The sequence below is a fragment of the Orcinus orca genome, chromosome 20 (genome assembly GCF_937001465.1).
Source record: "Orcinus orca chromosome 20, mOrcOrc1.1, whole genome shotgun sequence".
Lineage (NCBI taxonomy): Eukaryota > Metazoa > Chordata > Mammalia > Artiodactyla > Delphinidae > Orcinus > Orcinus orca.
Genome location: NC_064578.1, coordinates 28,140,407 through 28,153,008, shown reverse-complemented (window position 1 = coordinate 28,153,008; position 12,602 = coordinate 28,140,407). Strand labels below are relative to the sequence as shown.

The 12,602-nt window shown below is 41.5% G+C and overlaps 2 protein-coding genes across 2 annotated transcripts in view; both read left to right on the top strand.

The window, feature by feature from the left end:
• Positions 1-9,708, top strand: part of CES5A (carboxylesterase 5A) — a 58,361-nt gene extending 48,653 nt beyond the window's left edge. The window contains exons 13-14 of the mRNA XM_049703640.1: positions 7,721-7,925; positions 8,031-9,708. The gene's annotated coding sequence lies outside the window, so the exon portion shown is untranslated. The remainder of the gene's footprint in view (positions 1-7,720; positions 7,926-8,030) is intronic.
• Positions 9,709-11,619: 1,911 nt separating this feature from the next.
• Positions 11,620-12,602, top strand: part of LOC101287207 (liver carboxylesterase-like) — a 38,960-nt gene continuing 37,977 nt past the window's right edge. Inside the window, exon 1 of the mRNA XM_049703639.1 lies at positions 11,620-11,671. Coding sequence (XP_049559596.1) covers positions 11,620-11,671 — 52 coding nt within the window. The remainder of the gene's footprint in view (positions 11,672-12,602) is intronic.

Below are 12,602 nucleotides of genomic sequence, written 5' to 3'. Positions count from 1 at the left end.
TTCATGCTTATTGTATATTGAAATGACATTTTATATGTGTGTAGCTTGAAGGGTACTTGAAACCTGGGTGATGCGTTGGGGGAACCGTGGACTGACTCAGCCAGTCATACACACTTGTGCCCACCCCTCAATGTGCTCCCAACCTGCTACCATAGAAGGACAAGTAGACACAGAACAGACAATGATTCAGGGGATCTCCGGCGGTTACAACTTCCCCGTGGCTCCTGTGACCTTTCAGAGTGAGAACTGAGAGCTCACATCAATAGGTCCTGGGATTTGGCAAAACTTTTTGCCATCTAGCGTTTTGGAAACGCTTATGTCATTATTCTTGCTGAGGCCTGTGGGAGCCCCAAAGGCCAAGCTTTCACCTGCAGAGAACTTATCTGTCTTTGGAAAGGAGAGCTCCCCCTCCACCCTCCCAGTGAGTGTTTGGGAGGTTCCTTTTCAGAGTAACCCTCTTGGCCTCTCCAGTGGCTTACCTGCTTCTGCCAGATTCTACTTTTGGAAACACCCTTGTTATCTTGTCATTACCATTGCAATGGCTCCCCATTGTCTGTCCAGGGTGAAACCCAGTTCTCCTTAGCTTGGCACTCGTGCCCTCTGTCCTTTATTCACCTTTCAGCCCCTGCTGACCTCCCCCAGGAAGCCTTCAAATCCACCTTGCACTGCTGCTAATGTCCTTTCTTCTCTGTCCTCCAAAATCTGTTCACCTCTTAATGCCCAGTATGATCAGAAGTCATGGAAAGTTTTGAGCATTTATATATGTGTATATATTTTGACAATTCCAGGATAAAAAAAACACACAAAACACTTCTGTAGTTGGAGGTCACTGTATTTGCCCAGATGTCTATAAAAAATCTATAATAATAATTTGAACTTTTTCCAGAATATAATTCAATCTTAACTTTTCTAGGTCTAAATTTTTACATGTCTTTCTGATTCACCCTTTTTCCTTTTTGACTCTTAAAAGGCTGAAGGAAAGCTTTATAGAGTAGTCCTAGCAAGTAGGGACTGGATTTACAATCAGGCTACTGTAATTTAAATCAAAGAAACAGGGCTTCCCTGGTGGCGCAGTGGTTGAGAGTCCGCCTGCCAATGCAGGGGACATGGGTTCGTGCCCCAGTCCGGGAAGATCCCACATGTCGCAGAGTGGCTAGGCCCGTGAGCCATGGCCGCTGAGCCTGCGCATCCGGAGCCTGTGTTCCACAACGGGAGAGGCCACAGCAGTGAGAGGCCCATGTACCGCAAAAAAAAAAAAAAAAAAGAAACAGAAAAACTCAGTGTTTACCAAAGTGTAGTACTTATTCCCAGAGTTATGTAAGGTCATTTTAGATGGTGTACAAACAAACTTTAAATGGTTTATATAATGATTACATGTTTATTTTGCTATGAATTAGGAAAAAAATCTCTAATATCAAATCCATGATTTAATGGCTATTAATTGTGGCAGGAATTGCTAGCTGTCCATTAAAATCCATCCTGCTTTGTTTGGTGCACAACCAGACCACGTTTCCCAGCCTTCCTTGCAATTAGACTGACCGTGTGCCTAAGTTCTTCCCAGTAGAACCTGAGTGGAAGTGAGGACTGTCACGTCCAGGCCTGGCCCAATTTTCCCCAATATTCACTCCTTCCTGCTCCTCCCCACTCCAGCTGGACTAGATTTAACACCAACTACAACATTAGAAGCCATGAATTAAAGATAGCAAAGCCACCATTGTCTAGATCAGGGGTCAGCAAACTGTGGCCCATGGGCCAAATCTGGTCCACCACCTGTTTTTTTTTGTTTTTTGTTTTTTTAACATCTTTATTGGAGTATAACCGCTTTACAATGGTGTGTTAGTTTCTGCTATATAACAAAGTGAATCAGTTATACATATACGTATATCCCCATATCCCCTCCCTCTTGCGTCTCCCTCCCACCCTCCCTATCCCACCCTTCTAGGTGGTCACAAAGCACCGAGCTGGTCTCCCTGTGCTATGCGGCTGCTTCCCACTAGCTATCTATTTCACATTTGGTAATATATACAAGTCCATGCCACTCTCTCACTTCATCCCAGCTTACCCTTCCCCCTCCCCGTGTCCTCAAGTCCATTCTCAATGTCTGTGACTTTATTTCTGTCCTGCCCACCACCTGTTTTTAAAGTAAAGTTTTACTGAAACACAGTCATGCCCATTTGCCTAGGTATTGTCCATGCTGCTTTTGCTACAACAGTAGAGATGAGTAGTTCCATGGAGACCATATAACCTGCGGAGCCTAAAATATTTACTATCTGGTCCTTTATAGCAAATGTCTGCTGACCCCCTGGTTTGATCCCTGAATGGAGGAGAGCCACCTTGTTGACCTGAACCACACCCAAGTTCTTTATATAACAAGAAATAAGCCACTAAATTCTGAGCCTATTTGTAACCATAATTTACTCCCCTCTCTCAAAACATTCTCACTCAACAGGAGCTAAACTAGGCAGTCCCACATGATTGCCCGATGGAGACAGCATGACCACCAGTTGTTTGTACCATGTAGGGTGACCACTTGTGCCCATGGTGAGTGACTCTCCCCACTGGGAACCACCCCCAGGCCAAAATTTCCACAGGTACTCTGCCTCAGTCAGTCCTAGGACTGGACTGACCCCAGGGTGTCTAGCAACAGAATTACAACAGAGCATCAAAGGCCTTGAGAGGTGTGAACATAATGTGATTTCTGCCCAGTGATCTAAGTATCAAAAGGAAGAAGGTCCCTGAAGCTCGAGGAAATGGCTACAGTAATGATGACCCTTGATGAAGCCAATGCCTGGTCACCTAACAGGTGGTCATATGGTGGACAAGTTTGTCCCTGCCCTTATACTACTAACTGACCATCAATGGTCCACTTTTCCCATTGAGTATTTATTTTCAGGTGTACACTTCTGTAAATCAGTTAGAGGTGTTATTACCTATATACTTATTCACTTTTTATTTTTACCATTATTTTAATTTTTAAAAATACAATGACACATTTCCATGCTTACTATTAGTACATAGTAAGTTATACAGGTCTTCCCTTTATGGAAATGGTGTAAAAATTTTTTTGAATAAGTTTGTTAAAGTAAAAAATTAATCTAAAGAAAACTGGTAATAGTAATACAGATGGTATACTGATATGGCAAAAAAAACATGATGCTATTATGAGAATAACTGAGGTTCCGGAAACACTGCCTATGTCTAGGCTGCATTGGAAAATGCCATATAATTCTAGATTCACAGAATGTTGATCCAGGGTAGGTGGTGCATGAGAGATCACCTCACCCATAGCCACCCCTGCCTCTCACCACTCCCTTTCCAGAACAGACGCCCGAATGTCACCCAGTGAGGTTCCCAGATTTCTGGTCTCCCAGTGCAGTGTTCTCCATCATAGACAAAGTCCAGTAATGGGCCTAGTAGGACACAAGCTCATACTTGTCCAGTGCTTGTTTTGGTGCATATGCTCCAAAACATGGTGTATATGCTTTCCATGTATCTTTTGAGTAAATTGATGGAGATGGAAAGGTTTGGGGGTAGCTAATTTGGAGGCCCCACAGGTGTCTTCTCTCCTAAGACCTGCCCAGCTGCTTAGGAGTTAGGGTTAGTTCCTAGGATTTTACTTTCCAGATCATTTAGTTTCATATGGGAAACCTTAGGGAGTTCCCCAAAAGAAAAGTGATAATCCCAATCAACTGCCACTGAAACCTAAGAGCTGTATTACTTATAGCTAATGTGATGCCAAAAGATTGTACACATTAAGTGAAACTGAGGTTTGGCTTCAGGTTTGGTAGGCTGCACCCACTTCTGCAGAGTCCTTTTGAGCCAGGAAGGGGCAACCAGACTGCAGCCATTCACAGCAAGGTTTGGAAGGGGCTGCCTCTGGTTTTGAAATTATGGGTGTCACAATTGCGTATGTGATTGAACAGTGAGAGTAGGAGAATAATTCATCCCTTTCTTTATATTTTGCTAAGACAGCATCCTACAGTCTTCATAGGCTAAGAACTAGGGCTGTGTTCCTAGGTTAGAAAGGCCAGATGGCCAGGGCAAAAGGCTGGATGGTTATTCCTTGACAGGTGTGTGAATTTTTGTGTTTGAGTGTATATGTGGTGTGGTAAGTGATTAGAAACAGCGCTGTTTTCTGCTTAGGAGGACCACCTGGATTGTCCCATGTGGATAGAATTAGGGGTGCTCTTTATTAGGGTGCTCCTATGACCCATGATTCTTTCCCAGGTAGAAGGGAAGAATCCCAGACAAAGTCAAATTTCATAGAAGCAATCTTCTCTAAGGGCTAACTCTAATGCTGTCACAAAGTCCCCGTCCCTAACACAGGGCTCCCCCTTACGGGCCTGCCATAGTGGCTAGAATGAGTGAAAATGAGCATCCTTTATAGAAGTTTGGTCTCCAGAAGCTTCATTTCAGCTATATCCTATGCCCTTAGCCAAGAACTCACGAGCTTTTCTGGGATTGTCATGTGTTTTATAGATGCTGGTTGCTTAACTCTCTCTATATCAATATTGGTCTGACCTGGACAAAAGCAGGCTTGCTAAATGAAACTGTGAAAGCAGTGTGAGCATAGGGAAGATACAGCTGCTTCTTACTGTGCTGGCCTGACTTAAATTTTAAAATGAAACTATAAAGTCTCTTTGCATCTGTCTGTATGTTTATGTGTGTAAATATGCTTGTTGTAGATGTGTGTGTATTTTCTACCTTCTAGATGGCATTTCCAAAATTAATTTGTAAAAAGAGCTCTCTCTATTTAATTGGTTTAAGAAAAATTAAGTGCTTATATAAGTCAAACTCTCAGAAATATAATAGAAACTAGACCAAATGTTTCTCAAGTTCATATGATCTAAAATAATCTTTAGTAAATAAAAGCTAGTTTAAGTTTATTGGGGTTGTTAGTAAACATAACTTGTGCCACACTGAGAAATTTACTATGAAAATTTATGTTCCTAAAAAATATATTAAATGTATATTAAAATTTTTAAATAAGTTGAATGAGTTTTAATATCAAAAGTAAGCCGGTACAAAATTAAAATTTGGTTTTCTCACTGTTAAAAGGACAGTCTTATTGGACTATTGGTCTGTTCTTCATAAGAGATTGTGAAAGGTTTTTCTTTACCTTTTAAAATAATCTGCCTAGAAAACAAAGATCTTGAGACTTGTTAAAATAATTTACCTATGTTTCTGTGTTGTCTTTGATTACTTAGGTAAAACTAGTCCTCTTAGTAGTAAAAGAGCTAAGTTTTGCTCAGAGTATATCACCTTCTATATTTGCCTGCGAAGTCTTTAATTGTCACTTTGGTTAAGTAGATAACTAAGTATTGTTTCACAGTGACCTGTGATCCTATTTGACTGAGTGTTTTTAAACCTTTTGTTATTTTTGACAAGCTTCCCCAAAATCAAATTCTAAATGAAATCTTTTGACCTCAAACTAACTTTGGGATTTTTTGAAGGGTTCCTGGAACACCTTAAAAAATTTATTCTTTCTCCTTTAAAAAAAGAAAGGTGTTAAACTAATTAGGTTTATTTAATATATTAAGTTATATGGGAAGCATTGTCAGAAAAGAAGTAATACTAAACTTTTTTTTTTTTTTTTTTAGGTATGCAGGCCTCTCACTGTTGTGGCCTCTCCCGTTGCGGAGCACAGGCTCCGGACGCAGAGGCTCAGCGGCCATGGCTCACGGGCCCAGCCGCTCTGCGGCATGTGGGATCCTCCCGGACCAGGGCACGAACCCGTGTCCCCTGCATCGGCAGGCAGACTCCCAACCACTGCGCCACCAGGGAAGCCCCTAAACTTTTTAATGTTGCATTTATGTTGGTATGTATTATAAGTGTTCCAGAAATTGCATGAAATTCCTAAAATCTGAGATGTCCTAGTATGTTATCACTTGTAATTCCAGTTATTATCTTAAAATGTTGTGTGTGTCACAGAAATAACCAAATTTCCTTATCAATTGCATTGTAATGAACTCTAATCAGATCTTTAACCATGGCTATTTTAAGTCTTTTGTTATTTACATATAGTTATTGTTTTACTCTGATGCTTTTGCAAAAGCGTTCCTACAAAAGTGTTTCATCTTCAGAGAAATTCATAGAAAGGATTCTGACAGGTACTCTAGAATACAGATTCCTGATAACTTTCAGATCATACCACAAAACTGGGTAAGCATTTTCAGAACTCTAAGGAAAAACTAGATTCATAGAATTGCTAACAAAATATCGAGAGCAACAATAATTAATTACATAGGACTAAATGAACTGATAAAGATCATTATAATTTTTGGTGATGACTTTTTGTTTGAAACGTTGCTGGTTCTCTTACGTTTTGTTTTTCCAGATTTAAGGAAACCTGTTTTCTTTCTCTTGAAGCTATTGACAAGTTAAATCAGTTATACCTTAGTGAACAAAGACGAAACCTTTACTTTTTCTCCCTACCCAATCCCTTCAAATTTCAGAAACTCTTGAGTATTCTTTTCATGCCAATATAGTTTGCTGTTTCAGTAAGCTCAATAAGAGTCTGCTCTCCTTGTAACAGAACACAATAACATTGGATAGATTATCAAAGTTTTTTTATTAATTAATTTACTTATTTATTTTGACTGCACCAGGTCTTAGTTGAGGCATGCAGGCTTCTTAGTTGCAGCATGTGGACTCTTAGTTGAGGCATGCCTGCAGGATCTAGTTCCCCAATCAGAGATCGAACCTGGGCCCTCTGCCTTGAGAGCGTGGAGTTTTACCCACCGGACCACCAGGGAAGTCATATATTACCAAAGTTTTGACTAGAATGTCATATTTAAAAGAGATGTAGGGACTTCCCTGGTGGCACAGTGGTTAAGAATCCACCTTCCAATGCAGGGGACGTGGGTTCGATCCCTGGTCAGGGAACTAGATCCCACATGCATGCCACAACTAAGAGTTTGCATGCCACACTAAGGAGCCTGCTGGCCACAACTAAGGAGCACACGTGCTGCAACTAAGGAGCCCTCAAGCTGCAATTAAAGAGCACATGTGCTGCAACTGAGCCAGTGAGCTGCAACTAAGGAGCCCGCGGGTTGCAACTAAGGAGTCCACCTGCCACAACTAAGAGCCGGTGCAACAAAAATAAATAATAAAATAAAATAAATAAAAAATTAAAAAAAAAATTCCCAGCTCCGTTTTAAAAAAAAAGAGAGATGTATAAAGGCTCAAATTGACCAGACAACTTTAAGGAACTGCTTGAAAAAATCAGCCTGGTACCTTGCTTACAGGGTTCCCAGCAACCTTACCAGGTGAGTAAGGCAGGTAACTTCCTGGCAGACCCAGGAACCTCAAGAAGAGAGGAATTTACCCAAACTATAGGTATTGCAAGTAAAAACTGATGGTGAGTTCTTGGCCTTAGAGACTTTTTAAGAGTTCAGTCTGAGATTCCTTATGAAAAGTGCCAATGAAGCAGTCTCAAAAAGAACGTATATGGTCAACTATTCTTGCTGCACTTATGTAAATAATCAAGCCAAATTTGATACAAACAAATTAAGTTTTACTGTGATTATCCTTGGAAAATAAGAAATGTGGATGGTTGTAGAGAGAAAAATTACTTTTGCATAATCCTGATAATTGCCTTTGAGGTTTTGCTATATACCTGTTAATTGGACTGGATCTTGAATTCTTCTAGTTTCCTCAAATATCTGGCTACAAATCTCCAAACTAATGTTTCTAATTATATCCCACCCTTCTGATTTAGAATCACTAAGAACAAAGACTGCCCTTGGATCTCCTTGGAAGGATCCAGGTCTTCCTCCTACTACCCAGACGGCAGCCAAACTTCAGGAACTTGAACCTTAGATATATAACTCACAGCTGAAAAAGGCTCCACCTGTCATCTGGTCCTGTACAAATGCTGGAGGCCACCACATCAAATTGACTGGAGAGAAGCAGCTGACATCAAGGTAGACTTCTTCCACCAAAGATGTCGGATCGGGACTTCATACTTTAACTAAATATGAAACCTTTTTTTTCTTCTCTTTCTTTCCTTTACTCTGGCATTGGCCTAGAAAGATGATGCCATTATCCATATCTCCAAGACCATTGCTAAAGGGGGTAAGTTTTCAGACTGCTGGATTTGTCGTTTAAAAAACTCTTATCTGTCCATGATGCCAGGGTCACCCTGGTCCATTTCCTTATCTCTGGTTAACAGCCCCAAACTTGGGAAACCTTGTGTCCAGGCTCTATGCAAAGAAAAGTACATGAGGAAAGGGTAACCAGAATAAAACTGCCTGTGTGGTCTACAGACCCTTTTACTGGCCTCCATGGCTGTCACCTTTCCAATCCTGAGCCAAAAACTTAAATGGGAATTACCAGGAGGCATTCAATTTTCAAGATTCGCTTCCTTTGAAGGAAGGCCCTACTTCCCTGGTTAGGAGTAAATGTAAATGAGGCTGTGATCAGGAAGCTCTTCTTAACTCTTGAAAGTATTATGGAATCTGCCACTAAAGCAATAGCTCAGAAAAATTCTGAGACTCTGGCCAAAGTTGTTTTTGATAATACCCTTGATTATCTTTTAGCTGAGCAAGGAGGTAACTGTGCTTTGGCCAACACCACTTGCTGCACTTGGATTAATATTTCTGAGGAAGTAACTTAGTTACATAAGAACAGTTATATAAGATCACTGAGCAAGCCACTTGGCTTAAAAAAGTGACTTCTTCAATAAGTCTTTCTTGGACTTATTTGATTTTGATTGGTTTGGGTCTTAGGGACCATGGCTCTAGAGTGCACTCCAAACATTGAGAATTATCTTGCTAATTACAATCATAATCATTTCTGTGGTGCATTGTATTCTCTCAAAGGTTTTAAATACGCGTTCCCAGCTGCTAACGACCACGCAAATGATCTCACTAAGATAAAGACACAGACCTACTAGAGAATAGACTTGAGGATATGGGGAGGGGGAAGGGTAAACTGTGACAAAGTGAGAGAGTGGCATGGATATATATACACTACCAAACGTAAAATAGATAGCTAGTGGGAAGCAGCCGCATAGCACAGGGAGATCAGCTCGGTGCTTTGTGACCACCTAGGGGGTGGGATAGGGAGGGTGGGAGGGAGGGAGACGCAAGAGGGAAGAGATATGGGAACATATGTATATGTATAACTGATTCACTTTGTTATAAAGCAGAAATTAACACATCATTGTAAAGCAATTATACTCCAATAAAGATGTTAAAAAAAAGAAAAGAAGGAAAGAGAATAACCACTTAAGTATTATGAACCTGAAGCCAGGACCTGTGACCATCACGGGGATTAGACAAAAACATGATGAGCTATGGACGCCACACAAAGGATCCACAAAAGTGACCGGTAGCTGAGAGTGGTGCTGATGCCTTAGATTTTGATCGCATCTCTCAGTTAAGCCAAGAATTTGATCAAAAGAGGGAAAATGTTAAAAAAAAAAGAAACAACAGACCCCAAATGCAGCCACTTGTGCTAAGCTCTTGTCACCAAATGAAGATTTAGTACCTAACTTAATTGTAGTTTCAACCTTCCCCAGGAATGTAATCTTAACCAGTCAGTCTGGAATTTCCTGGTCAGCACCAGTGAGGTAGTATGCCTAATAGACCCTCTTATCCCCTCAAAGAAGGTAACCCTGCCTGAAATCATCATTTTTGTTTGTTTATGACTTCCTTGTCCTACTTCTTCTCTGCCTTTAAAACCTTTTCTTTTCTGCTTGCTAGATGGGATGCCGCTTGGTTCGTGAATCATTTAAAAAGCCAATTAGATCTTCAAATCTATGAAGTAAAACTTTGTTTTTTAACATGGGATATTATACATGATGGGATTTTTAAAATATTTATTTTTTTGAAATACAATACACATACCATAACATTCACCTTTTTAAAGTGTAAAGTTTAGTGATATTAGTATATTCACAAAGTTGTTTAACCATCACCAGTATCCAATCTCAGAAAATTTTCATCACACCTAAAAGAAACCTTATACCCATTAGGAGTCATTCCTTATTCCCCTCGTCCCCAGCCCATAGAAACCTCTAATCTACGTTCTGTCTCTATGGATTTGCTTATTGTGAACATCTCATAAATAGAATCATACAATATCTGGCCTTTTGTGTCTGGCTTTTTCCATTAGCATACTGTTTTTAAGGTTCCTCCACATTGTAGCAAGTATCCGTACTTCATTTCTTTTTATGTCTGAATAATATTCCATTGTGTGGTTAGATCATATCTCTTTGTCCATTCATCAGTTGATGGACATTTTGGTTGTTTCCACTTTCGACTTTTTTGAAGAATGCTGCTATTTGAGTACAAGTTTTTGTGTGGACATATTTTCAGTTAGCTTGGGTATATACCTAGGAGTGAAATTGCTATGAAATATGGTAATTCTAAGTTTAATTTTTTCTGAGTTTAATTTTTGACGAACTGCCGAACTGTGTCCCGAAGCAGCCATAGCTATTTTATAACCTGTTTTATTTTCCTTCACAATGGATCATGACTGTATTCCCTTGTCCACATGTAGAGGTATGCATCTCTAGTTTGAGTGAATGTGTAGTATTGTCTTAGCCAGCTAAGTATCAATATCACAGTGTATTTGGAGAATTCTCTTTTATTGGACACTTAATGATTCAATGACACAGGCTTTAAGCATCCTCCTTGCATCCCCATCAGGTAAATGACACTCTTCCAGGTATACCCAGAGCACTTTGTGTCCCTTTATTTTGGTGCTTTCACATTGCATAGCAAGCCACCCCTTCCCCCATCTATCTTATCTATTACATGGTGAACTCCTCTGGGCACTAGAACATGTCTTAAATTTATCTTTGTATCCATACTACCTAGCACAGAGGCAGGCATTTGATAAATGTTTGAAGAATGAATAAATAAAGGGAATAATGACTAAATGGAAGGATGGATGGTTAGAGCGAGGGATTATGAAGAGATGGAGTTCCTTTACTATAAGAACATTCTGTCCAAAGATCCCTGCGTGGAGAGGTAATGAATTCCCTGACCCTGGAGGTGTGCAACAGGAGGCTGAGTTAATTGGCAGGAATATTGAAAAGTTAATCCAGGCATCAAAAGGGAAATGGGATGAAATTTAAGATGCTTCCAAAGTGGAAAGCATGGAACTCTATGAAATAGAAACTCAGGGAAGCTAAGGGATTTGCCCTAAGTTCTCCAGCTGGGCAGCTGTGGAGCTAGGAGTCACTCTGAAAGTTTTCAAGTTGTTCTGAGGACCCCAGGCCAAAGCCTCCCCTTGTCTAAAGGCCTCTGTCTGCTTGTGTCTGCCTTGGGTAGCCCACAGCACACTAAGGTTAGAGTCCAGGAAGGGAAAAACACTTATGAAACAAATTGTTGAATGAGTAGGTGGCTATCTGTAATCAGAGAGTTTAATCCAGACTCTTTTGATAAAAGAGGGTAAACTCTGGGAGGGCAGGGCTTGGAGGCGCCAACAGCCGCCCATTGCATCTTTGGGAAGGGGAAGAGCTTTTCTGTTGTCTCTTCATCAGGCTATTGGGTGGCGGGGGCAGAGCTGGGGGTGGGAGCTGGAGGGGGGCGGGAACTGGGGAGTGGACTCCTAAGGCCCTCTATGGGCACAGAGACCTGCAGGCCCAGAAGTTGCTGTCCTTCCACGATGTGGCTTCTTCTTCTGGTCCTGACCTCCCTCGCCACTTCCACGGCTTGGGGTGAGTCCTTCTGAAATGCAAATAGCGGGGGCATCTTTGGAAATCTTCCTGGGGGATAAGGTAGAGGAGATGCGTACAGGGCAAAGGAGTGACAGGCTGGGTTCTGCAGTAGCACGTGCTGTCAGGACTCTGAGTCTCTGCCCAGCCAGCCCCAGTGACAGGAGACAGAGAGGAAGGTAACCGGGCTATGCCACGTGCAGGAGGGCAGCCAGCTAACCTCGCCACTGGCAGTTGAGGACTTTGGCAAGCCCCATGTATCAAGGCAACCCCTTGATTATTAGTCCAGATATTGCCAAAAGTGGGTTAGCAGAATATTGATATCCACTCTGGAGTCAGAGTGTGTGAGTTCGCATCCAGCTCAGCACTTAGTAGCTGTGTGTTCTTTGGCGAAGGATGTCCCTTTTCTGTGCCTCAGTTTTGCATTTCTAAAATGGGGGTGACAACTGTATCTACCTCACTGGGCTGTTGTAAGGTTGAAATGGGTTGTTGTTTCTAAAGAGTGCCTGGAATGGAGAAAGAAAAATAAAGTAATTCATAAATAAAGGGGTTGTTTTAAGATATAGTATATTAATAGACAGTCTGAGGTGTGGTAAGGCCACGGATCAGGAGCCAACTGCCACTGAAGAGACAGTTTGTTACTCACAGCTCCCCAGAGGAGGGGGCGTGACACCACCATGGTGGGCCACAGGTGAGGCACCGGGTGCATCAGGAGGCAGAGGAAGGAATGAGGAATTGGGCGCAAGAACCTTTATCTTGGTTGCTGGGGGCAAGGTCGAGGTGAAGCAGAATAAGCAGGTTTGGAATTGGCAAACTAGCCAATTGCAGTGGGCTCTGGGGCTTAGGGAGTTCCCACAGTTGTCAGGTACTTGGCCTAGAGTGATTAGGGCAGGATGATAGTGGCCAGATGTGGAGGGCCTGGTAGAGAAGGTAG